Below are 18,827 nucleotides of genomic sequence, written 5' to 3' on the forward strand. Positions count from 1 at the left end.
CCTCATATTCAATTTTTCTTTCAAAAAGTGGGCTACTATTTCTACAAATATTTAAAGGACAGTAGCAGATTAACATGATGTAAAATTAAATATATTGAAAAATCAAATCCTAGGCTTCATATTTAATAAATATACTAGACTCCATATCATCACTTCAAGAAACTATTTCCACAATACAACAATTAACTCCAAGTATTCTTCCTATTTCCATACTAAACTGTTCTTTGAGTACTCACCAATATATAAAACCTACCTGCGCATTATGGCTAGTTGTTATTTCCAGTTTTTCTTTTTTTGCTCGATGAAGTTTCTTTCTCAGATCTGTAATGAAATCCAAATCTGACTCATTGCTTCTATGCATTTCTTTTAAGTCAACAGCAGTATTCTTTAACCTGTTAAATGAAATTATAAAATATAATTGTGGTATTTAAACTTCCCAATAATTTTGTTACATTTGCATAAGACACACATTTAATTTAAAATAAGAGCATTTCATCTCATGAAGAGAAGGAAAAGTTAACAAGAGAAAGAAAGTTTTTTCCAATATATGATAGGGAAAATGCTAAGTTCCCTGGGAAACACACAGGCTTTAAGTGATAGCATAAAATATCTCTAGCTTTGGCCACTTCTCTTATACTCTTAATATTCTCTTAATCCTCTCAGGGCAAGATAACCTCATAGCTCTACTACCACAAATTTTTCCAAGTGAAGAATGGTTTCCAAGAGTACAGCTTACGGCATTGCAAACTTCTAAATCTTAGACTCCACATCATCATTTTCAGAAACTATTTCTACCTGCAAGGGGATCTCCCTACTTATTAAATTATTCTTTGAGCAACCCCACCAATGCAGAATTTTTATATTTGTTTTGCATATTAATGTGAAATACTCAAAATGGTATGACTTTATTATGTAAAATGGAAAATCCAATTTGTCTTCAGAACCCTATATCCAGTAAAACTCCCCGCCTCCATCAAGAGGTGATTACCATGGCAACACATCCATTAAGTAAAATTCATACCAATTTCAGATGTAGTACCAATTATAAAACAACAGGCTTTTATGCATTGGCCTTGCAAGTCCAAATGTATATAATGATAGTAAAGGTATTCACATAAGGGCATTTTATAACCCCTACATAAAAATAGGGGTATGCTAGCAAATTTCCAGTTAACAGAGAGTAAACTTATTGATAAAATGATAAATATAACTTCCATTTCTTTAGCAGCTTAGCACATCTTCATTCATTCAACAAGTATTTACCAAACAACTATGCCAAAGCATTAGGTGATGAAAAGAAAATATAAAAAATAGTCACTGTCTTCCAGAAACCTACCATCTATTTAGGAAACGAGATATGCATATAATAGCCTAAAAGAAGAGATTAAAAAAAACTACAAAATACACATGAACGAGCCCCAGTATATAGCAATCTAGCGCTACATAACCTAGGGATAATAAACCTTTTAATTGCCCCTGAGAGCAGTAAGTTGTTACAACAAAAATTGATGCTCAAACGTGGATTATAAAAAATACACATTTTTTTAAATACCCTGGGTTATTTAGGAAAGATTCAACTAAGTTCAGTATGCTCTTTTTTTTAAGAACACAAAAAGTATGCAATGTATTTGAAAAAAATGACCTTTAAAAAGTTTCTAAGTTTTAGATGGTTCTACCACCTACTATACTTGTGAACCTGGACAAGTCATCTTCCCCTTCTATCAGGTTGGTCCCTTTAAGGTCCCTTCTAGCTCTAAATTCTATGATCCTATGAACTTAAAAGGATAAACTTCAGCTATCAAAATTTTTTTAATTACGTGAGACAGCAGATTCATTTCCCATACCAAATAATTATGTAGAGCAGCTGATTCCTTGACCTTGCCAAATAAAGTATTATAATAATCATATTTTTCTAAAAATTATGAAATTCTTCCCCCTGCTAAATGGAAACATGATTTTTTAAATGTTCAAATTTTTAAAATCCACAGATGAATATTGTAATGATCTACTTAAGGTCTGAGATCCAGTCAACTGCGACACAGTTTTTTATAGCATATCTGGAAAGAACACAACCAAATTAAAATGAAAGAATGCTTTCAATACAGATGAAGTAAAACCATAACATTCTTTTGAAATAAATAACCATAACATGTTCTCTTCTTCCATATGTCCACTTGTGTCCTCAGTAGTTCAGTGTATTGCTTCTCAATATACAAATATTCTAATATTTGTATTTGCAAACATCTGAAAAACAAACCTAGTGCATTTTATCAAACCAAAAGGCAAAACACTCATTTGTATAGAGCATGCTATATTCAAATTGAACTATGTTATAAAGCTAAATTTTCCAAGAAATACAAGTAACATTCAATATAAACCTTGAAAATTCAACATTGAAAGTCAAAGAATAACCCACAGGGGAAGAAAGAAGATCTGAAACAAGGGAATCCAGGAGTCAATGTTAAGAAAGATAAGGTTATATCATATCAGGTTGAGATGTATTGGATCTTTGGAGGCACATATCATGGAAATATCTTCACATAGAGGATTATAACAGACAAAGAAATGCTGAAAATGTGATCTCTGCTTTAGGATGGCAATTACTGGATAGTTATCCACAGAAGGGAAGAGAGTCACTTAAGAGGTATGGTTTGTCTCTATTTGAGTAATGTTCCATAAAATCATAGGGTATTGGTTAGAGGCCATATAATTCAACCCCATCAATATAATTTTGAATGTGAAATTCAACCAACATGCATTTATTAAATACCTACTTAATAGTACAGTGTTAGGTGCTAAAGATACAAAGACAAAAAAGAAGTTGCGTTTCTTAAGGAACTTCAATATACAATGGAAAACATTGGATTGAATATTTCTAAAAGTAATGAATTGATAGAATTGAAAAGGTTACTTAACAGTGAAAGTACTTAGGCTCATTGGACCATAGATTTAAAAGTGCAAGGGACCTTAGAGGCCACAGGGACCCCTTTGAGCTACACCTCCTAATTTAATCTAACATCCTGAGAAAGAGGCAGTCAAAAAAAAGACAAAAGAAGACATAAATCTGATTAAACTATCTCTTGTATGCATTAATAGAGGTTCATTTGAATTAAGAAGCTCATCTTTTAAAATATAATTATCCCCGTAAAAGTTGTTTACCATAAGTCACTGAAGTCTCAGTATTAATTAATATATTTAGAGGTAATAATAGTGGAGCCTGATGGGGTGGTCAAAAGAAAATTTAGTATAAATATGGCTTCCAACAAGTCATTAACCTTCAATTTCCTCCTCCTCTGCAAAGTAAGGATAATAATTCTTAGAGAATTAGAGAACCTACTTTCACAGAGTTGTTGAAAGGATCAAAGGAGAATGGATGGATATAAATGTAAATTATCACTACCATTAACAAAAAGAATATGAGTCTGAATCAGAAGGCCTGGGTTTAAGCCCCATTGCCTGCTAGTGTTTACATGATGTTGAATAAATCACTTAATTTAATTTCTCTGGGCTTCAGTTTATTCACCTGTAAAATAGAAAATTTTAACTAAATGCTCTAAATCAGTAGTGTCAAACTCAGATAGAAACAGGGGCAACTAAACCATACTTAAGGATCCTCACAGCCTCACACTGACTTAGAAAACTAAATATTAAAAATATCTATGTTCTATTGTATTTTTATTGATTTTGTTAAATATTTCCCAATTACATTTTTATCTGGTTTAATCCCTCTCCTTTACAACTGCTATTCTACCTAGTTTCAGGTCCTTGGAATAAGATGTCACTCCCAGGATAAATTCATCACTTGTAAACTCACCACCCTACAACTACTCAAGGTTTGAGTGATGCCACCTCCCTCAAATTTCTCTCCCCTCTGATTCGACAGCTGGAGGGAAAAGTAGCAAATTCTTCCCAATGCCCTCCCTCATAAAGGATAGAAGCTAGACTATCTCTACCTGCCTCTCCCCAGCTCTCTCACTCCCCCTACTCTTCCCCTCCCTTTCTGCCTCCCTGTGTATCTCCCTCTCTAGACTACAAGCTTCTTGAGGAGAGGGGCTGTCTTTATTAACTATTATCCCCAGGACTTAGAACAGTGCCTGGGACACAGTGGGTTTATTGGATTGTAACCATGATCAACTGTGAAAGACTCAGCTACACTAATCAATACAATGATCCAAGACAATTACAAAGAACCCATCCTGAGGCATATTTTTTCACTTTCTTTGTTTTTCTTGCTTTTCTTTTTTTTGGAACATGGCTAGTATAGAAATATGTTTTGCATGACTTTACATATATAACTGATTTACTGCTTGCCTTCTCAATGAATGGGGGAGGGGCTAGAGGAAGAGAATTTGGAACTCAATAATTTTTAAATTAACATTAAAAACAAATAAATAATTTTAATAAGTAAATGTTTATTGAAAATTGGATTGCTTCCAGCTACATATGACATCTCTGCTCTAAATGGTCTCTTCCAGCTCAAAGACTCAATTAAGGAAAAATCTCCTGGTACCTAAAAAATATACACACAGCTGCTAAGGAAAAGAAGGTCCTGATCTGGGGATAAAGAAAGGCATAATTTTCAAATATAGGGCACTGAGAAAGGGGGTCCTGACTGAGGTAATTTATCAAAGGAGAGATGGGAAAGATAGCCAAAGGATAGCATACTGGTAGAAGGTAGGTGCTATCAGAAGTTGGAAGGACCCTAAAGACAAACTTTACATCCTTAATCATTTTATCTATTGCCCTGATAGACTTTTTCGCAGGGGAGAGGGATAGGGAAGACTGGGTTGTCTTCCTATCTCACCAAGGTTAGAAGTGCAGCAGCCACTCACAGGCCTGATCTCAACACTGTTCAGATAAGATTTTTTAACATGAAATTTTATCATAGTCCTATTAAAATATTAATGGAATGAAAAAACTTAAGTATTACCTTTGGATTTCAGCATTAATATTACTTGGATTGATGCTCATGATGATGTCATCTGACTGTTAATAACCAAAATTCTCTTTTACTTTTTACTTATGAAAAATGAAAACCTTCAAAGATGTCTTTTGCTTTAGAGCTCAAGTAGATACAAAGAAGTCTGTAAGAAACAAACATATTGAAAATAGTAACAGAATAAATTATTTCTGAAAGGAATAAATGTAATACAAAAAATGTGGTTCTGAAAGAATTAATTTTAAGATACATAAATAGAGCCTAAACTCTCTTGACCTATATTCTTGATTCACAAAGACCATTCCTTTTCATTAACAAGTTATTATTCACTGCGAACAAGTGACTAAAAAGATCAAAGAATTCTCAAACGGATAACTCCTCGTCTATTTTCTCTTTCCTTTACCCATGAGATTGAGAGGCCGGGGAAATGGGGTAAGAGAAGAATTCCAAAAAAACTACAACCTTTCCTTTTCTTTCTGGTATCCTTCCTCAATAATAAGTCATCTGAATAATACATGGTCATTCAATTAAGAGAACAAAACTACTACTTTATAAGGAAACTTCAAGATATAAATTCTAAACAGACAGATAATTTACAAGTATACAAATGATCTCTTAGCTGCCAAATCCAATGAATGGCCTTTTCTCAATCCTCATTCTCTTTGACCCCTCTGCAGTCTTTGACACTGTTGATCACTCTCTCCTGCTTGACACTCTCTTCTCTCTAGGATTCCTGACACTATCTCCCAGTTTTCTTCTTACCTATCTGATTACTACTTCTCTTTCCTGGATCCTCCTCCAGATCACACCTTTTAGGAGTCCCACAGGGTTCTGTCCTGGGTCTTCTCTTCTCCTTCCATACTACTTCACTTGGTGATTTCATCAGTTCCCATGGATTTAATTACCATCTCTATGCTGATGATATGAGCAGCTAGGTAGCACAGTGGATAGAGCACAGGGCCTAGAGTCAGGAGGACCTGAATTCAAATCCAGCCTCAGAAACTTACTAGCTAAGTGACCCTGGACAAGTCACTTAATCCTGTTGGCTAGATTTCCTCAACTGTACAATGAGCTGGAGAAGGAAACAGCAAACCACTCCAGTATCTTTGCCAAGAAAACCCCAAATAGGGGCATGAAACAAATGAACAACAAAAAATGCTGATAATTCTCAAATCTAACCATTCTGCCCCAAACTGTTTGCCGACCTCCAAGCTCACATCTCCAACTGCCTTTCAGACACCCTGAAATAGATTAAACTTATTATGTCCAAAATAGAACTCATTATCTTTCCCCCTAAATCTTCCCCAATTCTTATCCTGTTACTATCAAGGTCAGTCCCTCATGCTAAAAACCTAGGAATCATCATAATGAATTCTTTACTATCTCTCACCTCCCATACCCAAGCTGTAGTCAAGGCCTATAGATTTCACCTTTGTTATGTGTGTCTCCAAGACAGGACCCTGTGGGTCCTTATCTCTTCTGACCCTGTCACCACTCCAGTGCAGGCTCCAAACACCTTACTCCTGAATTATTACAATAGCCTGCTGGTGGAACTGCCTACCTCAAGGCTCCCCCACTCCAATGCATTTTCCATTCAGTCACTAAAATGATTTCCTAAAACAAAGGTCTGGTCATGTCACTACCACCCCACCCCACCCCTACTCAATACACTCCAGTGCCTCCCTATGGCCTTCCAGGAAAAAAAAAAAAAAAAAGCAAAATACTCTGTTTGGCTTTTGAAGCCCTTCATAATCTAGCCCTCTCCTACCTTTCCATCTTCTTATTCCTTACCCCCAATAGTACTCTTCAGTTGAGAACAGCCTCCTGGCTATTCCACAAACAATATACTCCATCTCTCAAGTTCCAGACATTTTCTCTGGCTGTCTCCATGCCTGGAACACTCTCCCTCTTCCACTCCAATACTGACCTCTCTAACTTGGTTTAAGTCTTAACTAAAATCCCACCTTCCATAGGAAGCCTTCCCTAACCCTTTAATTCCAGTGTTTTCTTTTTTTTCTTTTTTTTAAGGCAATTGGGATTAAGTGACATGCCCAGGGTCACAGAGCTAATAAGTGTCAAGTGTTTGGTCTGAGGCTGCATTTGAACTCAGGTCCTCCTGACTTCAGGGCCCGTGCTCAATCCACTGTGTCACCTAGCTGCCGCTCAGTGTTTTCTCTATTAATTGTTTCCTATTTATCTTACATATAGCCTGCTTTGTATATATTTTTTGCATATCATCTCCTCCATTAGATTACAAACTCCTTGAGGGAGGGACTGTCTTTTACCTCTTTTTTAATCTCCAGCACTTAGCACAATGTCTGACACATAGTAGGCACTTCAAAATGTTTACAGAATGAATGAATGAATCTAACTGTATGTCAAGTTGGACAAAAGGCACTCTTTATCCGTGTGGTTTTTCCTACATAGATTGATAGATTAATCTGTTTTAAGTAATCATGTATCTCACCAAAGAGTCCTCATAGTATTCCAGGGTTTGATGCAATCAATACTATGTTACCTACCAAAAGGAGTATCTGGAGGAACTCACCCACTATAGAGAATTCCTCTTCCATTTGTACTGTAAGACATTTTCCATTACATACGTTAAACCATGCTCCAAAAATCCAATCCCATTCTCAGATATCATCTTGGTATTCAGCTGATCACTTCCCAAATCTACGTCCCTTTTGAAGGCCTTCAGAAGCAGTAGTAAAAATTCCATCTATACCCCTATGTGTTCAGTTGCATGCCTGTCTTCATAATCTTTAGAAATGCTTTTTATATTCCTTCTCACTAGTGTCATTTGTGCACACAGCAGGTACTTAGAGGACTCGACCATATTCCCACTCACTCAGACTTACACCTTAGGTATCATCCTCTACTCTACATTCTCTCTAGCCCCATTTCCAATCAGTTTCCAAGCTGCCAATGCTACCTCTGTAACATCTTACATACCCAATTCCTTTTCTCTTCACTGCCACTGCTACAATCACAGTTCAAGGACTCATCACCTCACACCTGGACTACTGCAATAGCCTTCTGATTGGTCCAAAGTCTGTCCCCCATTCCAGCACACCCTCCTCTCAGCTACCAAAGTGATCTTCCTAAAGTACAAGTCAGACCATGTCAAGCCCCTATTCAATAAGCTTCAGTGGCTCTTTGGTTTTTAAAGCTCTTTATGACCTGGTCCCTTCCTATCTTTTCAGTCCGAAACCTTACTTCTCACCACATACTCTACAATTCAATGACACTGGCCTTCCACCTGTTCCTAGTATAAGATTCCATCTCCTACCTTCTTGCATTTCACAGGCTATCCCCCATGCCTGGAATTCTCTCCTTCTTCTTCTCTACCTCCTCACTTCCCTGGCTTTCTTCAGGACCATCTAAAATCACATCTTTTGCAAGAAGCTTTTCCCAATTCTCCCCAATGCTTGCTCATTCCCTCTAAGAGTACCTCCAATTTATTTTGTATATATCTTGGCTGTACATAGTTACTTGCATGTTGTCTCACCTATTAGACTATAAACTCCTAAGAGATAAGAAAGCTTTTCATGTGATACCCACTCCCCATTAGGTTCCTCTATATTTTATACACTCTTCTAACTCCCCAATTATGAGTCTTTCTTATCTAAAACAAAGGAAGATTGTCTACTTCAGAGATGTCAAACACAGGCCCAAAACACTACTGTGTATGGCCAAATTGGATTAAAATGTTACTTAGAAATAATTAACAAAATAAGTTAACTTTTAAAATAGAAATATATAAACGTGTGGTTTTCTAAGTCACTGAGGCTCACAGGAATCCTAATGTATACTTTAGTGATCCCCATTTCTATTTGAATTTGATACCACTGGTCTACACACAGGCACATATACAAGCATGTACCCACACATGCACACATACAGAGTTTGGTACTGTAATAAATTAAACTCAATAAGACAAAAAGAAAAGAGTTTAAGAAGGAGGTTGTAGGCACAAGCAAAACAAACCCAATCTCAGAGGGGAATCATAAAAGGAGGATTAAAAAGAAATAAAGTCTAAGAACCAATTATTGGGGTCAGGATGAAGTGAAGTAGAAAAAGACATCAAAGTAGAAATGGATTGCTTTACAAATCACTAGTGTTGATCACATTATTTCTCTTTTGTAACCTTCTTCTAAATCATTGGAAACAGATTAATTTCTCATCAATCGGTCACATGCAAAATAGTAAAAATTAAATGCTACTTAAATTAATTTACTTATTCAGTGTCAGATTCTTCAAATTACAAAAGGGTTACTTTATAAAGCTAGAAAAAATAATAACAAAATTCATCTGGAGAGACAAATGATCAAAACTCTTCAAAGAAGTAAGGAAAAAAGGGAGCCTAGCAATACCAAATCCCAAACTATACTATGAAGTAGTAATTATTAAAGCCATTTGGTAAAGGTAAAAATAGGCAAGCTGATTAGTGCAACAGATTGAAGCAAATGAACATTGTAGTATGAAGTTCAATAAACCCAGAGACTTCGACTACCAAAGTAAAGGCAAAAACTGTGGGAAACTAGATGGAACTGCTGAAGAAAATTAGTTTTCTGATTCTGATCAGGGAATTCCCGATTTGCAAATCTGTTTCTCATAATGAAACTAATTAAACAGCTATTTGATTACTGGCACTTGGTCTCTGGTCTGCTCTTTCGTCTTTCTCAGGTTAGAGACTGGCTCAGTAAAATCCTGTTAACAAGATTAACAATTCACACTAACTGTGCATAGTTTTTGACCCAGCAATACCACTACTAGGTCTATATCCCAAAAATATCAAAGGAAAAGGTCCTATTTATACAAAAATATTTACAGCAGTTCTTTTTGTGGTGCCAAAGAATTGGAAATTGAGGAGATGCCCATCAACTGGGGAATGGCTGAACAAGCTATGATTTATGACTGTGATGGAATACTATTGTGCAAACAGAAATAAGGAGCAGCATGATCCAAGTTTTTCTCAGAAAAACCTGAAGCCTTATATGAACTAATGCAAAGTGAAGTGAGCAGAACTCAGAAGAACACTGTATACAGTAATAGCAATATTGTAAGAATGAACAACTGTGAAAGACTTAGCTACTCTGATCAAGGCAACGATCCAAGATAATTCCAAAGCACCCATGATGAAAAATGCTATCTATCTCTGGAGAGAGACCTGATGAACTATGAGGGCAGACTGAAGTATTTTTTTTTAGTTTCTTCATTTTTCTTGGGTTTTTTGCATGTGTTTCCTTTCCAACATGGGTAATATGGAAACATATTTTACATTACTTCCACATGTATAATCAGTATCACATTGCTTGCCTTGTCAAGAGGTGGGAGAGGGAGAGAATTTGGAACTCAAATTTTTTTTAAATGAATGTTAAAATTTTTTACATGGAATTGAGGAAGATTTAAGGAAATAAAAATATGTATATTTTTAAAACCATCTCATGACACAATAAGCTCCAAATGTATTCATGATCTAAATTCTAGATGTAAAAGGTTTTGTTATAAATTAGAGAGTGGAAGGAGATCATTAAAAACTTTTTTCACAAACAAAATCAACGGAGCTAATTGCTTTAGAAGAAAAATCCAAAGAAAACAACTAGAAAAAAAAAATCTTCCCTTATCTAGCTCCAACCAGTAGAGACGATGGTAACCAAATGGATCACAGGATTGAGGCACCAATTTTCCACTGCTGAATGTAATAGGACTCTCTTGATCCAAAGGCAGTCTCCAAGGAATCATACTGTGTAATGAGGATAGACTCCTCTAGTTCCAAACTAATCTTCCTACTGACAGAGTTTGTAATAGGAAGAATCTTCACCAATGGGGAAAGAACTGGGATACAGCCTTAAGTCCCAGTAATAGTACACAGAATTAGAAGCATGTGACCTCATTTGAATGGATGCAGCATCAGGACTTCTGGATTTTGGATCTCGACCTCTTTTCTGGTTGATAACAAAAGAAATTATCTCCAGGCATTCCTCCTACTCTTCTTTCTCTCTTTCCACTAGACAGCAGCCTCTTGAATTTGTTCCCTCTCTTCTTTTATCAAGTTTGAGCAAAAGAGACAGCTTGTCATGTTCTTCTCCTTTGCCCTCCTTTCCCTAGGATTGATCAGAGACTCAGCCCTTCTCTCCACTTCTTTCCTCCTCTCTGCTAGAAATTGGAAAGTCTACAAAGCACCATACAGATTAGCTCAACTAGGCTTAGTAGAAGTATCAATCCACTATAATCCTCTTTAAACGAATAATCTGTGTGTCTTGTACTTTAAGGATTATTTTTTAAGGATTCTATTCTATTTTTATGATTTGGGAGTCATTTTTATAGATTTGCACATTCATCATAGTATTAAAAGTTTATGCAATCGCCCATTCCGTGTACCTGATAGTTCAATAGATTATAGATTGGTATGTTCATTATTGAACTAAGGATTCCCCCCACAGTTCATGGACTCAGAGTCCTCTTAAAGTTCTCTTTCTCAAGCAAAATTGTGTACTTATTTTGTGGGGTTCTACTTTCCAGGACCACTATGACAGAGGCCCAAAAAGATCCACAAGTTCTGGCTCCAAAAAGATTTAAGGGTACAGCAGATTTGACAGTTGGTAACAGTCTGCTTAACAGAGAAACAAATTTATAAGATTTTTATGTATCAGAAGACATACATACAAGAGAAGGCAAGATCCACACGGAATCTCTCCTTATGAAATAGTAAAAACTGATGACTCTGTCTCTTCAATTAGCAGATAAGGATCATCAATTTCACCAAAACACAAGGACCTTTTAGTATCAATTAATTCCTTACTTGGGACAAGGCCTAGTTCTGTATGTTTCTAACAGAAAGACTAGCTGGACAAAAGACATGTGCTCATAGGTAAAACAAAATAAATGTGACAGTATCCCATTCTGTTAAAAAGACCAGCAGAAAGACTAAAGCACACATCCCCCTTTTTGGGCCAAAAGAGTAAAGAAAGAATAAGGTGACTGACAGTGAAAATGGAGAATACTTAAAAGGTAAAAATAACTAAAAATAGTGAAGATATTAGAAACACAGAGTACAGGTAGTTGTAACACTGAGTATCTTGGCCACTACTACCAGCAAACAATTGTCCCTTTGTAACCATTTTATGAGGTGACCAGGTGGCACAGTGGATAAAGTGTTGGGCCTGGAGTAAGGACGACCTGAGTTCAAATCCAGTCTCAGATACTTACCAGCTGTGTGACTCCGGGTACCCTATTGGCCTCAAGTTTCTTCATTTATAAAATGAGGTGGAGAAGGAAATGGCAAACCCCTCTAGTATCTTTTCCAAGAAAACCCCAAATGGAGTCACAGAGAGTCAGATACAACTGAATGACTAAACAACAAAAACCACAACAACCATTTTATAATTTCCAGATGAATTATAAGAAAGAGCTATTTAGCTAATCATTAAGTGATAGATTACAATGTTAAATCACTTGCATTCAGTTCATTATAACTGTCAGTTTCAGGAGTTAGAATAAATCTTAAAAAACATCTAGTAGTCTAGTTCAAGCCCTATTTGAATAGGAATCTCCTCCAAAATATACCCACAACTGGTCATCAGTGGCTCTACTTAAAGACTTCCCTTTACAGAAAATCGAATTACCTCCTAAAATGGCCTATTCTACTCTGGAATGTCTCTGTTAGAAAGTTTTCTTATATGAAGCCAAAATATACACCTCCACAACTTCTACCCATTGCTCCTAGTTCTGCCCTCAAAGGTCAAGAGGAATAAGTCTAATCCCCTCTAACAGGTCTACCACCATCAAGACTACCAAAAATTCTCCTGTATGTTACTATAAAAATATTGTTAATTACATTTTCACCAGAAAAAGAATTAACTTATGATTATCTAGACCAATTATACACATGCCTCAAAACCTTTCCATTTAACTAGCTACCATCACTCTGACTGAAAATTGCAAGATCACAGATTTAGAACTGGAGGGACTCCAATCCCCTCATTTGACAGATGAGGAAACTAAAGGCTAGAGAGTATAAGTGATTCGCCCTTAAGAGTCACAAAGACACTATAAAGTTGTAGAACTAATAGAGTAATTATTAGAATAGGAAGTAAGGTCTAGGTTTGCAGCTACTTTTGATAAGCCTCTGTCCCTCTTCTCCAACAACAGCCTTAAAAATAGTTTGATGAAATCACATAATGTCAGAGTTAGGAGTAACCTAAGATTATAGTACAGCAGAAAGAACCCTGTGTCATTTGGTTTCTGACCTCATCATTCAAATGGAGCCATCAAAATTACCAATGACCTCATAATTGTCAAATCTGACAATCTTGTCTCAGTCTTCATTTTTCTCTGCTATCTGCTGCATTTGTTAGTGCTCACCACCCTCTTCTGCAAGATACTCTATTCTTTCCAGTCTCTCCTGACACTATCATCTCATCTCTCCTTTCTGAACTTTTTTCAGATGGAATTTCTAGTTTTCCTCTTAAAACTTTCTGAATTTCTTTGCTAGCTCATAATCCATAGCCTACCCCCTTAACTTTGAGGATATTACCCAAGCTTCTGTCCTAGGCCCTCTCCTCTTTCTACACACTCTAAGTACCATCTCATCAGATCCCGTGGACTTATTATCTCCATTCATACGACTCACAGATGTACAGATACATAGACAGCAATGTGCTGGTAAATATTTTAACTAGCTCTCCAGAAGAAAAAAAAATATATGGAATACTGCATTACTAACATTCAAGTTTAATCTGTTTTACTAACATTTTCTCAATCATTCTTATATCTAGACCATCAACAAAACAATAAATCAGGCCTTGATTTATATCATTTGCAGATTCCCAAGTTGTAAATGCTTACAATGAAAATTCAACAATCAGTAATCAGCTGGCTCCAGCATGCCCCTATTTATAGATATAACCTAAATCTAGACTTAAATTTACAGATACAGACAGAAATAGAGATATATAGACATAGATACTGACATAGATATAGACATAGATCTCCAGCCAGTTTCTCCACAATCTTCAGTCCCATCTATTAGATATTTCAAACTAAATGTTCAAACTAAACTAAATGAGACTTATCAGCTGCACAAGTCCAAAGCAGAACTCATCTTTTCATCAAAAACCCCCCTTCTTCCTCCCCTTCCCTATTGAAGGCACCACCATTTTTCCAGTCTCTCAAGTTCATAATCTTGGTGTTATCCTGGATTCTTCACTCATCTCTCATCCCACCTAGCCCATCAGTTGTCAAATCTTTCCATTTCTACCTCCAGAAAAAACCCTTCTTTCTACTCACACAGCTATCCCTTTAGTTCAGGCCCTTATCACTTCTCACTTATATTTGTGCCTCCTAATTGATCTCCCTACCACACTGGGCATGGAATGAAGATGAACTGAGTTGATACATGGCCTCAGACACTTAACTAGCTAATCATACGACCTTGGGAAAGTCATTTAACCTCTTCTGTCTCCCTGAGTTTCCTCAACTATAAAATAGGGATAATTATAGCACCTACCTTGTAGGATTGTCTTGAGAATCAAATTTGTAAAAAGTGCTTAGCACAGTGCCTGACATATAGTAAGCACTATATTTGTGTGTGCGTGTGTATACACAAGCATATATATATAACACACAGACATACATGTATGTAAATGTTTATTTCCTTCCCTTCCCCCTTGCCACTCCAGTCCATCTTACACACCTCTGCCATAGAGATTTTTCTCCAAGGAAGATCTGATCATGTCAGTCCCCTTCTTAAGCAACTCCAATGGATCCCAAATGCCTTTAGAATCAAATATAAGCACCTCCATTAAGCGTTTTTATCTAATCTCCAACACATTGCTTCCTCTTATTATCCCCTCTTATCTTCAATGTCTCCCTGTCTACTGGTTCCTTCCCTACTACCTTCAAACACGCACGTCTCCCTCAACCTCAAAAAACCCTCATCTGATAATTTCATCCCACTAATTATCATCCTATATCTCTTCTGCCCTCTGTGGCTGAACTTCAGACAGTACAACAGGTACCTCCACTTTCTCTCTTCTCCTTAGCTATCTAAAATCCAGCTTCAGACCTCATTATTCAACTGAAACTGCTCTTTACCAAAGATCTCTTACTTGCCTAATCTAATGGCCTTTTCTCAAAGGTGATCCTTCTTGACCTCTCTGCAGCCTTTGACACCACTGATCACCTTCTCCTCTCCTTCATACTTTCTTCTTCCCAGGCTCTCAGGGCACCATTCACTACTCCTACCTATCAAACTGCTCCTTCTCAGTCTACTTTGCTGGCTCCTCCGTCATGCCCTAAACCCTAGATGTTTAACAGGGCTCCATACTGGACATTCTTCTCCCTCTCTATTCTTCACTCTGTGATCTCATCTGCTCCCATGGATTTAATTATCATCTCAATGCTGATGATTCTCAAATCTACCTAACCACTCTGCTGAACTCCCCCACCCCAGTCTCAGCCCCAACTGCCTTTCAGACATCTCAAACTGAATGTGTAGTAGCTATCTGAAAATCAACATGTCCAAACTATACTCATTATCTTTCCCCCAAACCCTCCCCCCACCTCCTAACATTCCCATTACAACAGAGGGCAATACCATCCTCCCAGTCCTAGGAGATATCCTTGACTCCTCGCTCTCTCTAACCTCCCCATATTTAATCTCTTCCCAAGGCCTGTCAATTTCACCTTTTCAACATCTCTCCAATACAACCCCTTCTTTCCTGATACTGCCACCACTCTGACGGAGGCCCTCTATCACCTCAAGACTAGACTACTGCAATAGCCTAATAGCTGGTCTGCTTGCTTCAAGTCTCTCCCCACTCAATCTATCCTCCATTCAGCCATGGAAGTGATTTTCCTAAAACACAAGTCCAACCATGTAACCCTTCTTCTCTAAACTCAAGTGGTTCCCTATTATCTCCAGGATATTTGGCATTCAAAGCCCTTCATAACCTACCTTTCCCTCAACTTCTTAGTCTTCTAGAACCTTACTATCTGCCACATACCTTTTGATTCAGTGACACTGGCCTCTTTGCTATTTCACTGTTTCACAAACAAGACACTAAATTTCAACTCCAGGCATTTTCTCTGACTGTTCCCCTCTGCCTAGAATGGTTTCCTTCTTCATCTCTCCAGGCTTCTTTCAAGTTCCAACTAAAATCCGATCTTCTACTAGAAGTATTTCCCAACTCTTCTTAATTTTAATGCCTTCCCTGTTAGTTATTTCCTATTTGCCCCGTGTGGATCTTGTTCATACTTATTTGTTTACTTGCGGTCTCCCCCATCAGAGGGTACGGTCACTGAAGGAGAAATCTACCACAAGTCAACCCTTATTGACTTAAGGACCAAGGGGCTCGTCAAAACCTGGTCCCAACCTATCTTTCCAGCATCACTGTACCTACTGTAATCCGCCACCTACCCAAACTGGCTTTGTACACTATGCACTTCCTCATCATCTTTATCTCTTAGAATTCCTTTTCTCTTTGAAGACACTGCTGAAACACCCGAAGCCTTTCCCGATCCTCCCAACTGATGGGGTCCTCCTTCCTATACAACCTTGTTTTCAACTACTTTGTTGCCATTCTATTTATATTTATTCTTTATATACTTGTTTTCTTCTTAATTAAAAGGGAGTAAGCAGGTCCTTGGGAGTAGGAAATATTTCATTCTTTGTATGTGAATTCTTAGTGTGTGAATGGCATATAGTAGGCACTTAATAAATACTTATAGATTGACTGGTTTGGAAAGCAGAAGACCTAATATCTTGGTGTAGCTATTTGCTATCTGTGTGACCTTGGACAAATCAATTCACCTCTCTGAGCCTAGGTTTTCTCAATCATATAGGGGGCAGGGGATGAGAGTTGTACTAGATGACCTGTAGATCTACACTGTAAACCTGAGGTTCCCAAACTTATTTGGCCTACCACCCCCCCCCACCCCCGCTTTCTTGGGCTAGGCAATGGGGTTAAGTGACTTGCCCAGGGTCACACAGCTACTAATTGCAGAGTGTCTGAGGCCAGATTTGAACTCAGGTCTCCCATTATGTCACCTGGCTGCCCCCACTCCCTTAAAAAAATTACTCAGCACCCCCCTGGAAATGTACTTTCTTTAACCTTTTAATGGCCTTTTTAAAAATATGCATCATTTCAAAAAAATATAAAATGTTTTTTAAATGACACATTTTAAATTTAATAATTTATTGTAAATTTGTGGGTTTTTCCCTGCATTGAAATTTTGATGACGAAAGCATCATGTAACCATACAGTACATGCAATTCATTACATGCACATATTCCTGCCTATGCATGCTGGCTGGATTCCACTCAGTGCAGGACACACTTGATTGCCAACACTTGCTTGTTAAGACCTGTCTCTGGACTTGACCACTGATCCCTTATAACTTGCATTTTATGTGTTTATTTAGAAAATAATGTAATCACTACTAATTTAAGTGTCAGACAATAAATGAAACACATAGGAATGGTTTTTCAAAATTTTCTTATTTTCTCTTCTTTCCTTATGCTTCCACCACCCCCTTATTTTTATTCAATGCCATTGCCCCACCCCCATGCACAGGAAATTACTACCGATGCTTGGGGCCCCCCCCCAACGTTGGGAAGGGGGGGGGACTGTATTGCCCACTTTGGGAACCTCAGGTTCTCAGTTTCTGACTGAGGAACTGGTTTTCTGACTCAAACTCAGTTTCTGACTAAGGAAATTGGTCTGTTTGCAAAGAGAGACCCACAGAGGCTAAAATACTTGCCCCAAATCACACAGGATTGAAACCAGAACCCAGTTCTGATTTCCGGTCCATCGTCATTTTAACACTATAACAACAGTAACTGACCCTTATACGGCAATTTAAAGTTGACAAAGCAATTTCCCCACCTCAGAGGCAGCGAGTGAGGAAGCCCTAGACTGTGAGAGCTGCTTCTCCTGCCTTTTATCTGGAATGTCTGCCATTCTCACCCAGCTCTGGCAACGTTGCGGAGTGTTACTAAGACTAAACGCTAAGTTACAAAGTGAACAATAACACCGCAACAGTAACTGAGGTACCTCGCTCAGACTAGTCTCATTCGTCCAGCCAATAGATTGTGTCACCGAAAGATGACTGTAGGCACAAAAAAGGAGAGAAAAGAGAGAAAAGAAAGAAAAGAAAGAAAAAAAAGAAAAGAAAAGAAAAGAAAAGCTATTTCTGCCTGCAGAAATTGAACAATCTTGGGGAAACTGTCCTGAGACTTTCTTTATCCCTGTCTCTTATTTCCTCTAAGGAAAACCTAGGACCAATTTTCCAAAAAGTTAAAATATTTAGAAAATAGAGAGATGAAAAAGGAGAGGAGCCCACCCGCCCCAACTCCACCAAATCCAAGGCGCCCCCACCTCCCCGCACCAGAAGATGCTCCTCCTACTCCCCAGCCTCGCCCCCTCCCTCCCCCGGGCTTCTTCGCCGACTCCAGCAGCCCCCTCCCCTTCCCCACCCGTTACCTCAGCAGGTGTCAGCCGCCCCCACAGATGTCCTCAGGCTGCAGTCCCGAAGGGCCTAACCTCCAAACTAAACCGAACCACCTAGCCCAGCTGGCCCCCGGCATAGAGAGATGGGTGGAGGGCGTAGTAGAAACACTTTGCTGGGGTGAGGGCGGGGTGGGGGGGAGGGGTGCAGCGTTGGGGGCTGGGGGCGGACGGAACTCGGCGGCTTCTAGGACCGCGGGATCAGAAAGAGAAAGGAGTCAGGCTAAGGGGCTGGGCCCAAGGGAGGAGAAGTTTACAACGGCCACTTCCGGTCGGTGGAGAGAGGCTGGGCTCCCTCCCTGTCCTCCCCCAGCCCCGCCTCTCCCCGCTCCTTCCCCCCGCGCCCCGTCCCCAGCCTCCCCATCTCTAGGATA

At 38.3% G+C, this 18,827-nt stretch overlaps 1 protein-coding gene across 7 annotated transcripts in view; it reads right to left on the minus strand.

Moving 5' to 3' along the window:
• The window catches only part of CCDC171 (coiled-coil domain containing 171), a 496,773-nt gene extending 478,205 nt beyond the window's left edge, over positions 1-18,568 (minus strand). For 2 of the 7 annotated variants that reach the window (XM_027863035.1, XM_027863037.1), the window contains exons 1-3: positions 18,430-18,567; positions 4,931-5,084; positions 254-392 (exon numbers count right to left, since the gene is read on the minus strand). In XM_027863035.1, coding sequence (XP_027718836.1) covers positions 254-392; positions 4,931-4,971 — 180 coding nt within the window. In that variant the 5' untranslated portion in view covers positions 4,972-5,084; positions 18,430-18,567. Of the gene's footprint in view, positions 1-253; positions 393-4,930; positions 5,085-18,429 lie in introns of all 7 variants that reach the window. The other 5 variants (XM_027863036.1, XM_027863038.1, XR_003569147.1 and 2 more) reach the window with 4 other exon arrangements.
• Between the last annotated feature and the right edge of the window lie 259 nt (positions 18,569-18,827).

This window comes from Vombatus ursinus, unplaced genomic scaffold, assembly GCF_900497805.2.
Source record: "Vombatus ursinus unplaced genomic scaffold, bare-nosed wombat genome assembly UNPS02014770.1, whole genome shotgun sequence".
In the NCBI taxonomy this organism is placed as follows: Eukaryota; Metazoa; Chordata; class Mammalia; order Diprotodontia; family Vombatidae; genus Vombatus; species Vombatus ursinus.